Consider the following 19,853-nt stretch of genomic DNA (forward strand, 5'->3'; position numbering starts at 1 on the left):
AGCACCACTCAATGTAAACCACTTTTCAGTCATCAAAGGAAGATTACCCCAAAGCTGTAATCTTAGTTGATTGAATGCACATTACACAATAACTAAGAAAACTAACTTTTTCGCCGTCATATACTACTATAATCCACATTTCATGCACATGTATTTTCAAACATTAATATGTTATCTTACACACCTATTCATACTGACGTGCAGAGAACTTACAGCAAATAACATTATCACAGAATTCATGAATAACAAGCCATGAAAGGAACTGAATGTGCAAATTAACATTACATGAATTTCTGATAGCTACAAGTATATACAATCAATTATATGTGAACATTTTAAACTTTTTAATACTGTTTGATTACTCTGTGACTTCACAGATAAGGGAAATAAATGTAACATCAAACTCTAAATTCTATACTGTGCAGCAGCTTTTTATTTATTTATTTATTTATTTATTTATTCCATGTGATCTGTTGGTACACAGTGTGTTGCAGATGTCGGAAAATGTCATTTAACATTGTTAACATGTATTAATGTAAGCCTATAGTATTCTAATGTATTATATTGCTCAATGTTTTCAATTTAGCACAAACAGCAAGATTACTTGTCTAAGTATTCATTTACAGAGTAAAAACAGTGACACAACAAATATGACTTCACGGCTTTGCTAAATTCTATGTTATCTTCAATGGACTTAATATTAGTGGGAAGATTGTCGAACAGTTGGAGGCCCATGTGGAAAACTCCCTTTTGACACAGTTGAGTATTTGTTCGTATAACATGCAGGTTTGCGTTTTTCCTGGTGTTGTGTTCATGTATTTGATTATTTTTTACGACTCTGGGGTCAGTTGGCACTATATGTTTTCTGAAGAATTTTAGAGTCTCAAGAATGTAGAGGCAAGGCAGTGTTAGGATTTCTAACTTTCTGAAGATGGGTTTGCAGGAGTCTCTGGGTTTGCTCCCATTAATAATCCTTAATGCTCTCTTCTGGATTCTGAATGTGCTCAGAGCAGTTGGAGCATTTCCCCAGAATATTACACCATATTTTAGGTGGGCTTGTATATAAGCGTAGTATGCACTGGTTAATGTTTTCAGGCTAGTACATGTTTTCAGCACACTCAATGCATAACAGCCAGTACAGATCCTGGCATTTACCTTTCCTGTATGTGTATTCCATTTCAAGTTATCTTGAACCCACAGACCTAGGAATTTGAAAACAGTGTTGGTATCTATTGACTGGTTATTTATAGTGACAGATGGCTGAGAGTAATTTGCATTTTGTGTTGTGTGGAAATTCATGGAAGCTGTCTTTTTGGTGTTGATGGTTAATCTGTTGATTTTTGCCCAATTGCCGAGTTGATCAGTAGCCACGTTCACAGCTTTTTGCACCGCCTCTGTATTCTCCCCTTTGAGGAGTACAGTTGTGTCATCAGCAAAAATTATTGTTTTGTGTGCATCAACATTCAGGCTCAAGTCATTAATATACAGGAGGAAAAGTAGGGGTCCCAATACTGAGCCCTGTGGAACACCTTGCTTTACAGTTTTATTACTTGATAGTATTTCGGTTATTGAGTTGCTTTGTCTATTAGTATATTTCATGCTGACTCTCTGCGTCCGATTGGTTAGGAATGTAGCAATCCAGTTGTTTGCAATTCCTCTGATACCGTAGTGTTCTAATTTTTCCAGTAATATTTTGTGGTCAACAGTGTCAAAAGCCTTTGACAGATCCAGAAATATGCCTGTTGTGGGTTGTTTTCTATCTAACAGTTCTAAAAGCGTATTTATGCAATCATATACTGCAGTTTCTGTAGATTTGTTGCTTCTGAACCCATGTTGAGCTAAACTTAGTAAACCTTTTTTTTTCAATGAAGTCCATCATTTTTTTGGACATTATTTTTTCAAAAACTTTAGAAAAGCAGGATGAGATTGAGATAGGCCTGTAGTTATTCATATCTTTATTATCACCTTTTTTGAAGACAGGAATTACTTTAGAAAGTTTCAGAGCTTCAGGGAAGATACCTGCCTGGAAAGAACAGTCACAGAGGTGAGTTAATGGTTCAGCAATTGTGTGTTCACAATTTTTGATTACAACTGCTGGGATACCATCAATTCCAGCTGAATATGAATTTTTTAACTCTCTGAGGGCTTTTGCAACATCATTTTCAGTGACTTTGGTGATGAAAATTGACTCTGCACATGTGTGATATTTTTTGTTTGCTGGTTGGTAATTTGTGTTAGGATTATTTTGGACCAGTTTTTCAGCTATGCTTGTAAAGAAATTGTTGAATGAGTTCACCACTACTTCGGGATTAGGTATATATTCATTGTGGAGTTTGATTTCTATGTTCGTATGTGAAGCTTTCATTTCCCCTCTTTCCCTTTTTATGATATTCCACATTGCTATTACTTTATTGCTCGATTTGTCAATGTACTCATCATTCTGCATCCTTTTTGCTTGTCTTATCACTCTTCTTAGGATACATGTGTAGTTTTTATAGTATTCTGTTAGTTGGGGGGGAGTCACTACTTTGTTTACATAACATGTGGAGTATTCTTTTATGTTTGCAAGAGATTTTTATAGCTGGTGTAATCCAACCCTTCACAGCAAGCGGTGGCATATCTGTTTTGACTGAGATTCCATAAATAAATATGTAGGCCCACAGAATTTCTGATCTGAGAGAGTAAAAAGGATTTTTTACAGATTGAACTCTTGGTGATCTGAAATGGCAGATATAGAGAACAAACTTAGCTGCTTGTGAGTGTGAGGACTCATTATTAACCATTCAATTGACTTCAAATATAATACTCAGACTCCACGTAAAATTATTTTGGGATTGTACAGTAAATATTCTTTTAATCAAATAAATCTTAACATCTACAAATAGTGGTATGCCTACACCATTAAAGGCTATAACTATTATGAAACGTACAATGTGTAGAGAACAAAGCCCGATCTACAGAATTTCTTTGAACTGTAGTTTAAAGGTAATAGGAGGTCTTGTATTCTTTGACCAATTCAAGATCATCACTCATCGATCCATGCAGAGATTAAGCAACCACTGTGGAGCAAATCTTTAAACGTGGGAAGACTAAACTTTGCAGGTTATAATGTGACTTTTTCTAATCACACGACATAATAGTGGTCATATTTGCTGTACAACAAGGGCATTACTATGGCGTCATTGCTGTGGTAACACTAATAAGCAATCCATCAATGTACTGCAGTCCATTAATCTTCGACCGAAAGAAACCCAACAGCACTTGACACAGATGGGACGATTTTAGTACCAAGTATTCGAAAAACATAAATAAATCCCCGGCCAGTTTTTAATTGCGAAGCTGCTTGTTCTGACCGAACGAACAACACACATTCTTGTCCCATGGAGCATCACACCTGTTGTAAATAACTGTCAAGTATCAAAACAATAAGAAACGAAGACACGACCGGTGCAAGACTAAATTATAAACGATTTCTTGTAACTCAAGAATTAGTTACAAGCTCTTAATCCCACTACATAAGTGTTACCATTGTAGTAGTAAAAAAACGATACCACCACTCACACTGTCACACAAATCATAACGACGTTTGCAACCTCCATGTAGTTGAACAAGAAACTGTGTCCAACCGTCTATTAAATGACGGGAAGCTATACTGAAGACGTACTCACCTTTCTAAAAGCAAATAGCTCTCTCTGTAACTTCTGTCTTTCAGCTGATGGCTGCTGGCCTTTCCCCCTGATGAACTTCAGCATTTTGCTTTCAAATAACGCACAATAAATTAGGTTAGGAAGTAAGAAACCAACAATTTGCACTTCACTTTTACACTTTTAACTATTATACGCCATATAATATCTTTTTGAATGGAGGATACAAACTTCCGGCCAACGGTTGTTCATAAACCTTGCGGTATGTCACTTAAACATTCTCCGCAGCGACGCCTGCCTGTCTACGTCAACCTGTGTAACCCGCCCTTCTCACAGATATCTAAACGGCTTCAACGCTATGTCAAAGCTGTTCAGTTTACTAGACTCTTTCTTCTGATTACGAATGTTGAGATTTTTTCTTCTAATGCTCAAATACTGAGATCACGATTTAATTTATTTATGTAAAATACGTCTAAAAACGAAGACACCGTAATTTAATTAAATGACTGATTTAGATGTGAATGAAATTAATATGCCCAAAACATCCCTGTCTATGGACCAATCAGTTTCACTCAGTGACAGCACAAAAAAGATTTACCGATCTCAAACACCTAGAATACCAACGAATGACTCATTAGCGACACCTTTTGTTGCATCACCTGTTATTGGAATGAAAGAGTTGTCACAGTGTTTTGTTTTGTTTTCGCGGAAAACAAGCTTGTATGTTTACAGGCGATGATATAGCTTGCTGTCGGAGACGAACAAAGTCACGAGCCGATAAATGGTTATAAATTGAAGTAATTCAGTTGTAAAAGATAACAAAACAAATACCCATCTGACTTCTCTCGTTTTCTGCAACATAAATTGTTGCTTAGCAACAAGCTGAAACAGTTTAAACAAGAATTCCATTGGCTGAAGACAGAAGCAGTACTGGTATTACGGATGCAAATGCAGAAGTTTTATTTCCCACGATGCCCAATATACTTCGGGTAAAGTGTGCTGTTGTCGGTGATTCGACTGTCGGTAAAACTGCTTTAATGCAAATGTTGTTGTCAGAGGGTAGACAGTTTCCGAAAAGTTATACGATGGTAAAAGAACAATTTTTAAGTTACTTCGTTTCGCATTACACAGGGAATGGAAGGAAAGTTAAATCCTTATTTTCTCTTCTAGACTTTAGGAGCTGATTTGTTTGTGAAACAGATTCCAATCCCGGATACTGACGATGTGGTTGAACTATACCTGTACGATTCATCAGGATTGGAAATCTACGAAGATCTCCTACCAAAATATGTAGGTAACAAAATGTATATGCAATATACATTTGTTATCACCACTGTTTCCTTCCCAATATTACTTTGAAATAGGCTACCGAGTCTCTCGCGTTGGAGCGCAACCCCACCCAAACGGTATAAGTGCGTTGACCCCGTAATATCGGTACTGAGGTGTCACTTGTAAGTCAAATACACAATCTGGAAATAACAGCTGACGAAATAAGTACCAGAAATTCCGAACAAATTTCAGCCAATTTTAAATGATAATGCCATTTCTACTTATTACATGCATACACTATATACACTCCGTATTTTCTTGGTCTTTAGCAGTTTACGGTCAAATTTAGAACTTCTAGATCAGTTGCAATGTATAGAGGCATTTGTAATGCATGACCAGCGATCCCCGTGAATTTAGAGTTCACTGTTGCAACACTAACTCTAGTCATTCTTTCAGTGAAATCGAAATCTGCAGTTGTTAAACATCTCTTTACGAAATGTGATAGAGAGGTGTCTATAACTACCGACCTGCTCCACTGCTAACAGCATTTTACAAAATTTTTGAGTACGTGATGTATTGTAGAATAGTCTATCAACTGAACAGCAATACTAACTCAGCAAACAATTTGGATTTCAGAAGAGTTTTCCGATTGAGAAAGCCATTTACATTTTCTACTCACCAAGTTTTACACGCATTAAACAGCAAGATAGCGCCAGTTGATACTCTTGCGACTTATCAAAGGCATTTGTCTGTGTGAATCAGAGTATTCTCCTAAATGAATTGAGGTTTTGTGCGGTTGATGGGGTAGCAAACCAATGGATAATGTCGTATCTAACCAAAAGAATGGAGTAAGTTGTACTTAATGTGGTTAAGAGACATTATCCTAAGTGATGAGAAATTAGGTATGGCGTTCCCAAAGGCTCAGTGTTACACCATTATTCTTCCTCATGTACACGGTAGAGCAAAAGAAACTGGTTCACCTTCGTAATATGGTGTAGGGTCCCACGAGCATGCAGAAGTGCTGCGACATGACTTGGCATGGATTCTACTAATGTCTGATGTTATGCTGGAGGGAACTGACACCATGAATGCAATTGACATCATGAATCCTGCAAGGCTGTCCATAAATCCGCAAGAGTCTGAGAGGGTGGAGATCTCTTTTGAGCAGTATGTTGCAAGGCATCCCAGATATGCTCAATAATATTCATGTCTGGGGAGTTTGGTGGCCAGCGGAAGTGTTTAAACTCAGAGGAGTATTCCTGGAGCCATTCTGTAGCAATTCTGGATGTGCGGGGTGTCACTTTATCCTGCTGGAACTGCCCAAGTCCGTAGGAATGCACAGTGGACATGGATGGATACTGGTGACCCCAGGCAGGGTGCTTATGTACATGTCACCTGTCAGAGTTGTATCTAGATGTATCAGGGGTCCCATATCACCCCAACTACACACGCCCCACACCATTACAGAGCCTCCACCAACTTGAACAGTCCCCTGCTGACATGCAGGATCCATGGATTCATGACGTTGTCTCCATACTCGTACATGTCCACCTGCTCGATACAATTTGAAATGAGACTCGTCTGACCAGGCAGAGTGTTTCCAGTAATCAACAGTCCAACATCGGTGGTGACGGGCCCAGGCAAGGCATAAAGCTTTGTGTTGTACAGTCATCAAGGGTACACGAGTGGGTCTTCGGCTCCGAAAACCCATATTGATGATGTTTTGTTGAATGGTTTGCACACTGACACTTGTTGATGGCCCAAGCATTGAAATCTGCAGCAATTTGCAGAATGGTTGCACTTCTGTCGCATTGAATGATTCTCTTCACTTGTCATCGGCCTCATTCTTGCAAGATCTATTTCCGGCCACAGTGATGGAGGAGATTTGATGTTTTACCGGAGTCTTGATTTTCATGATACACTTGTGAAATGGTCATAAGGGAAATTTCCCACTTCATCGCTACGTCGGAGATGATGTGTCGCATTGCTCATGTACCAACTACAACACCATGTTCAAACTCATTTATATCTTGATAACCTGCCATTGTAGCAGCAGCAACCGAAGTAACAACCATGCCAGACTTGGGCAGTTCCAGCAGGATAAAGTGACACCCCACACGTCCAGAATTGCTACAGAATGGCACAGCCAACTGCGGAGTCATATTCTGTGTGTTTACATATCTCTGTATTTGAACATGCATGCCTATATGAGTTCCTTTGGTGCTTAAGTGTATCTAAACAAAGTTTCCTGTGAATGGTCTCACCCACAATTTCAAAAGCACACATCATCTTCAGTACTGCATGTCTAGGGGCACTGTACCAATGATACCTGTAACACGTAGTGTGGAAATAATAAATAGGGTGGAAACTTCAGAATTATTAGGTGTCCATATTGATGAGAACTTCACCTGGAAAATCAGATTTTTGACCTCCTAAAACAGTTTAGTTCAGTTTCATTTGCAATATTTCTAAATGCAAATGAGGTTGAACTAAGTTGTTTTAGGAATTTCAAAATTTGATTTTTCTACTTTAAATTCTCATCAATATGGACACGTAGGAATTTTGAAATTTTCACCCCATTTGTTATTTTCACACCACGTGTTACACCTATCATTGGTATAATGCCCCTAGAGGTGCAGAACTGAGGATGTTGCAGATGAGAGCATTCACAGGAAATACATTTTCATTCAGTAATCTCATGTAGAAAAATGCTCAGGTGTAACTCATCTTTAAGAAAAAAAAAGTCTTCATTGCTCAAAAATATCGTGCCTACCCATGATCATATATTAGACATCTGTTAAAGGAGTTGGGCATTCTGATGACTGCTTCACAGTATATGTATTCCCTTATGAATTTTTTTTATTTTTAAAGAATCCACTGCAGTTCAAAAGGAACAATGACGTACATAATTACAATACCGGAAGGAAAAATGACATTTTATTACTCCAAATTATAGTTGCCTTTAATGCAAAAAGGGGTGAATAATGCTGCAACTAAAATGTTTTTATCAGGTACCCACTGATACAAAATGTCTGACAGACAGCAAAGTAAAATTTGAAAATGAACTGGAAAAGTTTCTTCTTGACGTCTCCTATTCTATAGAAGACTTTCTATTATTGTAATGCATAAAAGGTGGCAGGTATCACTTACAAAGACACATTTGTTTTAGGTTCTTTATAAATGTCCAACAAGCAACCATCAGCCATATTTACAAATTAATTTGCAATGTGAAAGTAAAATGACTCATTCCACATTAGTAGGATTTACTGTTCTTTATTACTTTATTACTAAATCTGTGTCGTTTACCAGCCATGACTGGACAGACTGCGTCAAGGTTAATTATGTTTAAAAAAATATTCACAAAATTAAGACATTTATACTTAATAGAAACAATATTTGTTTGTCCATTCACTTTGGTCACTATTAAAGAATTCACCAATGGAGTACAATGGGCGTTCTTTCAGGTCCTGTGCTTCTCTCCTTCTGAAAGTTCCTAGCAGCAGGGACTGCACTTCTTGAGGCAGTGAGTTGAACATCTTTAGGGCAACCACTGGAAAGCTGTCTCGCGTTCCCGTCAGTCGACACCTGGGTATTTCGATGCTCCTCTTGTTACGGGTATTGTGATTGTGTATATCTTGCCTCATGCTGAAGACTCCTTGGTTTTCTTTCATGCTGATGAGACATAAAAACACATACTGGCTGAAGACTGTCATAATTCCTAACTGCTTGAATATAGGCCTGCAGTGCTCCTGTCTTTGCTTGATGTGATTATTCTGAGAGCTTTTTACTGTAGAATTAGCACATCCTTACAACCTGCAGAATGTCCCCATAACAGTAGGCCATAATTGATGTGGCTATGGAATAGGGAATAATATACTGTTATGAGATAATGGTCACTCAATACACCTTTTAACCACCTCAGAAGATATATTACACGGGAGAGCTTGGAGCACACGTACACTGTGTGTTCGTTCATTGTTAGTTTCCTGTCTATCATGAAGCCCAACAGTTTAACAGCCTCCATATTATCATGGCATCCGATGTTGTTAAGGGTGCATATCAGATGTTGTGTTTTTTCTTCTTTCATTTTGTTTTTGATGAACCATTCTTTAATGTTTTGGAAGAGTACATCTGTTTCTTGGAGTGATTCAGCAGCAGTTCTTCCTTTGGCAAAAAGGGTGATGTCATCAGCAAACTGTAACATATTGTTGTTATAACCCATATCATTGACATAAATAAGGAACAGGAGAGGCCCTATGACGGACCCTTGAGGTACTCCATGTTCCAGCTTTTGTTCTTGTGATGTTGCTCCATGAATTGATACCACTTGTCTCCGGTTTTCCAGATAAGACTGAAAAGTTGCCAGAACAACACCTCCGACACCGTAACACTTCAATTTATTGTGCAGTATCTTGTGGGAAATGCAGTCAAATGCCTTGCTAAGATCACAGAGTGTCAGTGCCACACTTTCTCTGTCTTCGAATCCTTGCCTTATTTTTCTGGTTAAGTCCAGTGCTGCCGTAAACGACTTTCCCATGCGAAAACCATGCTGTGTGTCCGGGAAGAGATAATTTACTTCAAAATAATTCTGTAACTGGAGTTTCATAACAGACTCCATAACTTTAGCTAGAATAGGAATGATAGAAATTGGTCTGTAGTTGGACACTTCACAGGGATCACCTTTTTTGTAGATTGGTACTGTCCATGCTAGTTTAAGAAATTTTGGGAAGACAGCAGAGGATAAGCATTTGTTAATTGCTATGGATAATGGTTGAGGAAGCTCTAGAATAATTTTCTCCAGCATTGTGCTAGACATACCGTAGATATCTTTGCTCTCTTAGTTCTTGTATGACTTAACTATTTTTACACAAACAAACACAAACATACACACAAAATTCAAGCTTTCGCAACAAACTGTTGCCTCATCAGGAAAGAGGGAAGGAGAGGGAAAGATGAAAGGATGTGGGTTTTTGATCCTTTCATCTTTCCCTCTCCTTCCCTCTTTCCTGATGAGGCAACAGTTTGTTGCGAAAGCTTGAATTTTGTGTGTATGTTTGTGTTTGTTTGTGTGTCTATCGACGTGCCAGCGCTTTCGTTTGGTAAGTCACATCATCTTTGTTTTTATAATAGAGGGAAACATTCCACGTAGGAAAATATATGTAAAAACAAAGATGATGTGACTTACCAAATGAAAGTGCTGGCAGGTCGACAGACACACAAACAAACACAAACATACACACAAAATTCAAGCTTTCGCAACAAACTGTTGCCTCATCAGGAAAGAGGGAAGGAAAGGGAAAGACGAAAGGATGTGGGTTTTAAGGGAGAGGGTAAGGAGTCATTCCAATCCCGGGAACGGAAAGACTTACCTTAGGGGGAAAAAAGGACGAGTATACACTCGCACACACACACATATCCATTCATACATATACAGACACAAGCAGACATATTTAAAGACAAAGAGTTTGGGCAGAGATGTCAGTCGAGGCAGAAGTGCAGAGGCAAAGATGTTGTTGAATGACAGGTGAGGTGTGAGTGGCGGCAACTTAAAATTAGCGGAGATTGAGGCCTGGTGGATAACGGGAAGAGAGGATATATTGAAGAGCAAGTTCCCATCTCCGGAGTTCGGATAGGTTGGTGTTAGTGGGAAGTATCCAGATAACCCGGACGGTGTAACACTGTGCCAAGATGTGCTGGCCGTGCACCAAGGCATGTTTAGCCACAGGGTGATCCTCATTACCAACAAACACTGTCTGCCTGTGTCCATTCATGCGAATGGACAGTTTGTTGCTGGTCATTCCCACATAGAATGCGTCACAGTGTAAGCAGGTAAGTTGGTAGATCACGTGGGTGCTTTCACACGTGGCTCTGCCTTTGATCGTGTACACCTTCTGGGTTACAGGACTGGAGTAGGTGGTGGTGGGAGGGTGCATGGGACAGGTTTTACACCGGGGGCGGTTACAAGGGTAGGAGCCAGAGGGTAGGGAAGGTGGTTTGGGGATTTCATAGGGATGAACTAAGAGGTTATGAAGGTTAGGTGGACGGCGGAAAGACACTCTTGGTGGAGTGGGGAGGATTTCATGAAGGATGGATCTCATTTCAGGCCAGGATTTGAGGAAGTCGTATCCCTGCTGGAGAGCCACATTCAGAATCTGATCCAGTCCCGGAAAGTATCCTGTCACAAGTGGGGCACTTTTGTGGTTCTTCTGTGGGAGGTTCTGGGTTTGAGAGGATGAGGAAGTGGCTCTGGTTATTTGTTTCTCTACCAGGTCGGGAGGGTAGTTGCAGGATGCGAAAGCTGTTGTCAGGTTTTTGGTGTAATGCTTCAGGGATTCCGGACTGGAGCAGATTCGTTTGCCACGAAGACCTAGGCTGTAGGGAAGGGACCGTTTGATGTGGAATGGGTGGCAGCTGTTATAATGGAGGTACTGTTGCTTGTTGGTGGGTTTGATGTGGACGGACGTGTGAAGCTGGCCATTGGACAGGTGGAGGTCAACATCAAGGAAAGTGGCATGGGATTTGGAGTAGGACCAGGTGCATCTGAGGGAACCAAAGGAGTTGAGGTTGGAGAGGAAATTCTGGAGTTCTTCTTCACTGTGAGTCCAGATCATGAAGATGTCATCAATAAATCTGTACCAAACTTTGGGTTGGCAGGCCTGGGTAACCAAGAAGGCTTCCTCTAAGCGACCCATGAATAGGTTGGCGTACAAAGGGGCCATCCTGGTACCCATGGCTGTTCCCTTTAATTGTTGGTATGTCTGGCCTTCAAAAGTGAAGAAGTTGTGGGTCAGGATGAAGCTGGCTAAGGTAATGAGGAAAGAGGTTTTAGGTAGGGTGGCAGGTGATCGGCGTGAAAGGAAGTGCTCCATCGCAGCGAGGCCCTGGACGTGCGGAATATTTGTGTATAAGGAAGTGGCATCAATGGTTACAAGGATGGTTTCTGGGGGTAACGGATTGGGTAAGGATTCCAGGCGTTCAAGAAAGTGGTTGGTGTCTTTGATGAAGGATGGGAGACTGCACGTCTTAGTTCATCCCTATGAAATCCCCAAACCACCTTCCCTACCCTCTGGCTCCTACCCTTGTAACTGCCCCCGGTGTAAAACCTGTCCCATGCACCCTCCCACCACCACCTACTCCAGTCCTGTAACCCGGAAGGTGTACACGATCAAAGGCAGAGCCACGTGTGAAAGCACCCACGTGATCTACCAACTGACCTGCTTACACTGTGACGCATTCTATGTGGGAATGACCAGCAACAAACTGTCCATTACCTGAATGGACACAGGCAGACAGTGTTTGTTGGTAATGAGGATCACCCTGTGGCTAAACATGCCTTGGTGCACGGCCAGCACATCTTGGCACAGTGTTACACCGTCCGGGTTATCTGGATACTTCCCACTAACACCAACCTATCCGAACTCCGGAGATGGGAACTTGCTCTTCAATATATCCTCTCTTCCTGTTATCCACCAGGCCTCAATCTCCGCTAATTTCAAGTTGCCGCCACTCACACCTCACCTGTCATTCAACAACATCTTTGCCTCTGCACTTCTGCCTCGACTGACATCTCTGCCCAAACTCTTTGTCTTTAAATATGTCTGCTTGTGTCTGTATATGTATGAATGGATATGTGTGTGTGTGCGAGTGTATACCCGTCCTTTTTTCCCCCTAAGGTAAGTCTTTCCGCTCCCGGGATTGGAATGACTCCTTACCCTCTCCCTTAAAACCCACATCCTTTCGTCTTTCCCTCTCCTTCCCTCTTTCCTGATGAGGCAACAGTTTGTTGCGAAAGCTTGAATTTTGTGTGTATGTTTGTGTTTGTTTGTGTGTCTGTCGACCTGCCAGCACTTTCATTTGGTAAGTCACACATCTTTGTTTTTAGATATATTTTTCCCACGTGGAATGTTTCCCTCTATTAATTTAACTATTTTTACGATATCCTTAGGGTGCACTTCCTTCCAGTTTTCAAAAGTGCTACTGGTTATGTTTCTCATGTGACTTGTGGGGACTAAGCCTGAGTCAGGTATTTCATTAATAGTATCTTTCACTACAAAGGCTGAGGTGGGCTTTTTTCTGCACTTATTTACCAGATTCCAAGCTGCTTTGCATGGATTGTGAGCCTCTTCAATGAACCTGTCATTGTATCTCTTTTTTGCCTCCTCCACTTGCTTTCTATAAATTCGTTTGGCTCTTACATAGTTACAATGAAGCAGGTCTCTAGATGGGAGATCTCTAGCTACTTTCATATGATCCCTGAAAATTAGCACAATGCATTTTAATTTGTTTAGCTCAGGGGTATACAACATCTTCCCTGTAGTAGGTTTGTGCCTTCCTTTAGCTTTGCCTGTAGGATACTTCTTGTGGATTTCTGGAAATAAATCATCAAATTTAGCTTTTAATGATTGGAACAGATGTTCGAATGAGGCACTGGCCCCCATTCCTGCAATTTTTTGCTGCCAGTTTACACTTGGCAGGGCTATTTTAAGATCATTTAGTCTCTCTTCTTTTATGATAATTTTACTAAATGTGTAACTGGAGTGCCATGAGCTTTGTTGCAGTTGACTCAAGCATTTCATACTTATTTCCATTACTAATGCACTATGGTCAGCAATCATTGGTTCAGCTACATTGATATCATAGTCCCAGATATTGAGGTTAGTGATAACTGTGTCTAGGCAGGCATAACCTCTTGTTGGCAGTCGATTTGCAACAAATAGCCCATAGCTATTTATCAAAGTCATGAAGACTCTCTCTTTAGTGCTTCCATCACCTATATGTATGTTGAAATCTCTACACAGTGCAATTTTAGATTTAAGACATGTTAGGTAGGACAAACAGGTTTCCACTTGTGCAATAAAGTTTTCAAAATTACCATCTGGTGAGTGGTACGCAGAGACAATAATGAGGTCATTATCTGTTAACACTAGTGAAGTTAAGTCTAGATCAAGGTCTGTGGAAAAGTTTTTTTAAGTCTTATTTCCTTTACACTAAGAGTCTTGCTTGCATATTCAGATACACCACCATGAATTTTAGTAGTTCGATACCATGAATTTACCATGTCCAAATATTCAATGGCTCTGTAATAGTCACCTTCTGCTTCATCTAACCAGTGTTCACAGATACATAAAACATCTGGTTTGACTTCTTCTACAAAGAATGATAGAAGGTCCACCTTGGTTCTTAAACACTGTACATTAACAACTGCTATAACTATGGGCATATAACTATTATCTCTACTGTTAGTGAGATATTATGGGGCCTTGGGTTTTTATTTCGGGCACTATTTTACTGGGGCACTGGTCAATCTCCAGAATAAAAAATGCCTGACAACAATATTCTTTGGCCATAGTGTTGTGTCCATCATCTTGTCCTTTAGATGGAAGTCCACACCAATCTTGAAGCTGCTGTTCACACCCTTTGTTTCCAGTTTTTCGACATGAAAGTTGCTATAGCCTGGAAAGATTTTCTCAAGGAATTTGGTGAAATTTTCAGTTGTTGTGCTGTTTTTCACTTTTCCTGAATGAAACCATGCTGTTTTCACTCTATATAGCATTCGTTGTTCTTCACCAGTGCCTATTATCTGATTTTTTTCTTTCTTTAGTACTTGAATTTCTGACTGATGCTATAGCAGATGCTTGAGGTCTTTCTTCCTCTACACTTTTCTTTAGTGCAGTTGCATACAGCATTTTTGGTTGTGCGGATGCATTCTGCTTTGTTTTGTGTATGTTGTTGGTTTGTTGTTTTCGTGTTGTGAATGATACTTGCTGATCTGTAGATCAAAAAGTTCTTTTCCTACACTGTACATCACACCAATTTGTATCTGTATTGGGTGAAGGTTTCTCATCAAAATGATCCTATGGAAAATGAAATTAACAAAACTTTACCGAAAGGTTATTTAAATAGGGAGTGGAGTCTAAATATGTTAACTGGTGACTTGTCTTTAAATTAATACAATAAAATTAATTTTAACTTATGAAAACAAATTCTACTTCATGAGACAATGTGTTTTCCACCTGTGACTGTCTTAAATTGCAGTTTTTATAAGTAAATATTAATAATGTTGAATTTGCTGATATTTCATCATATAGATAATTGTTTTAATCATGTTATTCAATTTTTCAAAAGAAAACAAGTGCATGATTCACTTGTAAAATATTGGTGGGCATTCAATACTATAGCCATTTGTTGCCCCACACATGACAAGGTTTTAAAGATGATTAACACCTCACAAGGTGTTTTTCTGATACTCAGATTTGAAGAGAAGGTAAAACAAATATTTTTACTATCATCAATCAGTCTTTAGTTTATTTTTGTGTATACTTTTTGTTATATTAGCCTTTGATTGACGAAAAATTTAGTGCACATGCCCCATTCATGACAATGGAATCCCCCTTTAGCAAAGTGTGTGTATGGACATGTTCCATTCTGCCCAACCAGAGCTCTTCGTTCTTAACAGTCTTGATTCTAATGTGTCATTTTCCAATATAGAATATAATACCCTCAAACATGACAAGGTTGTTTATCTTTCTACAAAATGTGTTACCATCATTTCCAAATATTATTTTGGGATTCCTTTTATGTATTTCCTCATTCAGGATCATCTCACAGTGATATGGGATTTGTCATAACACAACAGAAATAAATAGTTCAAATATAATAGCCTACATGTAGAATATATAAGACTGTTTTTGCTAGGAGAGGACAGGTAATGAGCCGTGGCTGTGGCCTTTCTGAAAGAACCATTCCGGCATTTAACTGAAATTATTCAGAAAAACCTAAGTCAGGATAGCTGGAGAGAGCAAACCATACTTCTGAATATCAGGTCATTAACAACTGCACTGCCTTATTCATTTTGCCTGTATGGTACAATGTTCTTTGGAAATGTGTGATTTACAGAAGATAACTTACATTACAAAAAATAGTTCTAACTTCTCTCTTCAATATCACTGTGCACATTGTGTATACCTGCAGTCTGTGGAATATGTTGTCCAGTATTCTTTCATTTGTACACTTTGCAACCTTATTTGCTCCTCTGTCCACAGTGTTTTTGTTCTCTTTCTAATGGTGTATGGTAACCTGTGGCAACTTCAATTATCAGTTTGAAAGGACATTTTTGTAGCACATCCCAATTTACTGTGTTCCAGTTGCTCTCCAAATTCATGTGCACCTCTTGGATCCAGTCAACTTTAGCTTTCTTGCTCGATAGAAACTGTAATATGTGATGTATCAGTCCCTTTTTCCATTCCTCAGTTGTATTGAGCTTAAATATAATTGAAACAGAATGGTCTTCATGCCAACCAGCATGGATTCCAAAAACCAAAACTGCCAGTCATGTGAAAATCAACTTACACTTTTCGAACACAAAATTCTTAAATTACGGATCAAGGCAAGCAGGTGAATGTAGTATTTTTTAACTTCCAAAAACCATTTGACTCAGTACCGCAGTAATGCTTATTAATGAAAGTATGATCATATGCGACATCAGATGAAGTATGTGACTAGATTGAGGATTTCTTTGCAGTGAGGATATGAAGCATGTCATGTTGGATGGAAGGTCATAGACAGATGTAGAAGTAATGTCACGTGTGGCCCAGGGAAGTGTTCAGCTACATCTGCATCTACATCTATATCTATACTCAGCGAACTACAGTGAGCTGCATGGCAGAGGGTAAAACCCATTGTACCGGTTAAAAGCTAATTATGAATACCAGAAAACCATGAAGAAGATCCCAGCAGAGGGGTCTAAATGTCAATCATTTAGAAGAACATCCTAAAAGATTTTACCTTCAGTAACAACAGTCTGCAGACTCTGTATCCGGCCAGGTTATTATCGCACTTGGTGTCTCGTGGCCATTGTCAGAAACAGTTGGTGAAGCTACACCACATGAAATATCATGATAAAAGCTCATTATTAGCTGATCGAAGTGCTTTCACTCAAAGGTACAATAATATTATGTCATGTAATGCATAACATATAACATTTTCGATCTTTTGCTGATTTGTTGACACTATATATAATAACAATCTTATGTGGAATTCTCTTATCAGAAGCGAACTGAAACTACTATCTATACATTATATTTAGGCCCTTGGCTACCTTGCTAACAGTCAGTGGAATTTTGGGAGATTTCGGGATGCTAGTATTTTTGTCTCTAAAGCTGCAAATGTATGTGATCAAATAATACTGTAGTACTCATTGTTTATTACTGGGTACCAGAAGTGTCCTCCACCACACCCTGTGACTTGCAGGGTGTAAAATCTAGATATGTAAACTGAACATGCAAATGTGTAGTAGTATTTCAGTTTTGATTAAACAAAAATATAAGTGTTCATTACCACTGTATGTCACTTTTATTTATTAGCTTTATAAAACTCGATATGCAGTACAAACTGTGCTGTAGCTGCATTTCATGAGAAAAGTGGAGCTTAGACCCTTTACACCACTCATCTTTCTGTAGCAGTCTGTGTATAAGGGAGAGCTTCTTTCCTCCTGCATGTATTTTGTCAGAACTGAAATGAAAGTGTACAGCTGCACATTGTTTTGTTGAAAGTGAATTTACTGTAAATGACTCTAAACTTCAGAGAGGAATTTGTTGCCACCAGATTCTAGACCGGGTGTCCTTGTTGTTGATTAGAATTGGTGAATGATGTCTGCTTCATCAGAAGGCAAAGATCCTAAAGGATTAAAATAATAATAAAAAAAAAACCTTAGGTGACAAAAGACAGGTCAAAACGTGCAGTCAAGTAATGGGTGCCTGTAAGAGCACACACATGCTCTACCGACTGCAGTGTTTTATATTGGCCACCGTCAGGTGGCTTGTGGAGTATGGATGTAGATGTAGATAGAAAACACTGCAGTACTCTCCAGTGCGCTATTACCCCACATGTCGTGGAGCCTAACAGCATATGTTTCTGAAAAAACTCGAGTAATTTGGTTCATACCTTCTAACAGCAGTCGTTCTGTTTACTAGGGATGGGAAATGAAATTGGAACACCTATTTGGTTTCTTAGCACCCCCCCCTTTCTTAACATTCTCTCCCTATCAGTGCTTTGTATATTAACATTTTGTTCATGCTATATCTTCCCTTTTCCTTTGTATCCATATTGTGATGGGCTCCCTCCTCTAGATCTTCAAGTTTTATTACTTTTCTCTGTATTTTCTTTCCATTTCCATTCTGCGTTATCTGTTAAGTATAGCTTTCGTGTTGGGTGATTTTGATTGAACTAAAGTAGTTTAGAATATAAATCATTAGTCTGTGGTTGGAACAGTCAGTATATAAGATGACAGGGAAGATGTGCAGTGACAGTATACCATGTAGTGACAGTATACCATGTGACATCTAATTGAACTGAATTTTATTTGATCCTGCAGTATACAGAAAGTTTATGCGTAATTTGGACATGGGAAACACAGAAAACATTCATATTGCTTACTTTCTTTGGAACAACTATTTTAATTACACTCTCTAATAACACTGATTATAAAAAAACAATTTATAAAAATTTAATTCAATTGGTACTTTTTGACACTGTAAAATTCCTTTTCCATCAGATAGCCTTTGAGTTTTGTTAAGAAGTTAATAGAATGTATTATCTTGTATGTATTTTGGCATTCTCCTTAGTAACTTGATATCAGAGGACTAAGGTCTTCTTTCAGGGATTGTCAGTTTGTGAGGTATGCTTTGTATCTCTCTCTTCTTCTATGTGCTGTGGGTATGTATGTAATCTTTTGTAATGTATAGTATTGTATATAAATATAACGATGTCAAAATTAAGATATCTAGACTTGAAGAGGTTAAAAAATCAGCCAACCAGTTGCGAAACAAAGGTTTATTAGCCCTCGACCTATGTTTCGATATTTCTAAAAATGTCTTCTTCAGAAGATATTTTTATGGGCCCTAAAAATGTACATAACCATTTAAAAAATCATTTTTACAAACAGAACAAAATATTAATAGAAAAATATTTGTGAGGTAAGCATACTCACTTGTTACATCACATGGTGGTACATTAGAATAGCTGAAACCGAGCAGCTCTTGTCATATGTAACATGGACAAAAACAAAAATTATCCCAAGCCATGACATTAGATAGCACCCAGATTACATTTAGTGTTCTTCAGAATGAATTCTCACTGGTAAATGCCCACAGTTAGAGGCTCTTGCCAACATAAAATTATAATAGGAGTCATAGGATAAAATATTTGCATATGTTAAGTGTATATCATGCCAGAGGGAGAGGCCAACTGTTACAAATATACAGGCTAAAGCGACCAAGAAAAATTGGGCTGCAGATGGCACTAAATACATGCATATAAGAACTGTGCCCTGCTTGTGTTAAATGATAGCATTTTATATTAAAGTAAGAATGAAATTTCCTCTACAAGGCTACTAAAAATGTAATAGATTTACTGGTATACATTACTAATTACTAAAACAAAGATGATGTGACTTACCGAACGAAAGCGCTGGCAGGTCGATAGACACACACAAAAAAAAACACAAACACACACACAAAATTCAAGCTTTTGCAACAAACTGTTGCCTCATCAGGAAAGAGGGAAGGAGAGGGAAAGACGAAAGGATGTGGGTTTTAAGGGAGAGGGTAAGGAGTCATTCCAATCCCGGGAGCGGAAGGACTTACCTTAGGGGGGAAAAAGGACAGGTATACACTCGCACACACACATATCCATCCACACATATACAGACACAAGCAGACATATTTAAAGACAAAGAGTTTAATTACAAAAATACACTTGCTGACAGTAAAACTGTACGTAAATTCAGTGTTCAGAAGACAGAGTTCTCTTTACAAAAGATCATTATTATAAATATGTGGGGAAAGCAAAGGAAATATAAGCTAAACAACATCACTAAAAAGAAGAAAGGAAAAAACTTCCACTTAATATTACAGAAGCTTAAGCGATAAGGAAAATGGAAAA

General features: G+C 38.8%; 2 protein-coding genes across 8 annotated transcripts in view; one reads left to right on the forward strand and one right to left on the reverse strand.

Moving 5' to 3' along the window:
• Positions 1 to 4,282, reverse strand: part of LOC126235704 (lethal(2) giant larvae protein homolog 1) — a 337,149-nt gene extending 332,867 nt beyond the window's left edge. For 2 of the 7 annotated variants that reach the window (XM_049944464.1, XM_049944463.1), the window contains exon 1: positions 3,669 to 4,281. In XM_049944464.1, coding sequence (XP_049800421.1) covers positions 3,669 to 3,752 — 84 coding nt within the window. In that variant the 5' untranslated portion in view covers positions 3,753 to 4,281. Of the gene's footprint in view, positions 1 to 3,668 lie in introns of all 7 variants that reach the window. The other 5 variants (XM_049944460.1, XR_007544801.1, XM_049944459.1 and 2 more) reach the window with 5 other exon arrangements.
• The window catches only part of LOC126235705 (intraflagellar transport protein 27 homolog), a 47,728-nt gene continuing 32,152 nt past the window's right edge, over positions 4,278 to 19,853 (forward strand). Inside the window, exons 1-2 of the mRNA XM_049944465.1 lie at positions 4,278 to 4,732; positions 4,815 to 4,934. Of these exons, the coding sequence (XP_049800422.1) occupies positions 4,616 to 4,732; positions 4,815 to 4,934 (237 nt within the window). The 5' untranslated portion in view covers positions 4,278 to 4,615. The remainder of the gene's footprint in view (positions 4,733 to 4,814; positions 4,935 to 19,853) is intronic.

Source organism: Schistocerca nitens, chromosome 2 (genome assembly GCF_023898315.1).
Source record: "Schistocerca nitens isolate TAMUIC-IGC-003100 chromosome 2, iqSchNite1.1, whole genome shotgun sequence".
NCBI lineage: Eukaryota > Metazoa > Arthropoda > Insecta > Orthoptera > Acrididae > Schistocerca > Schistocerca nitens.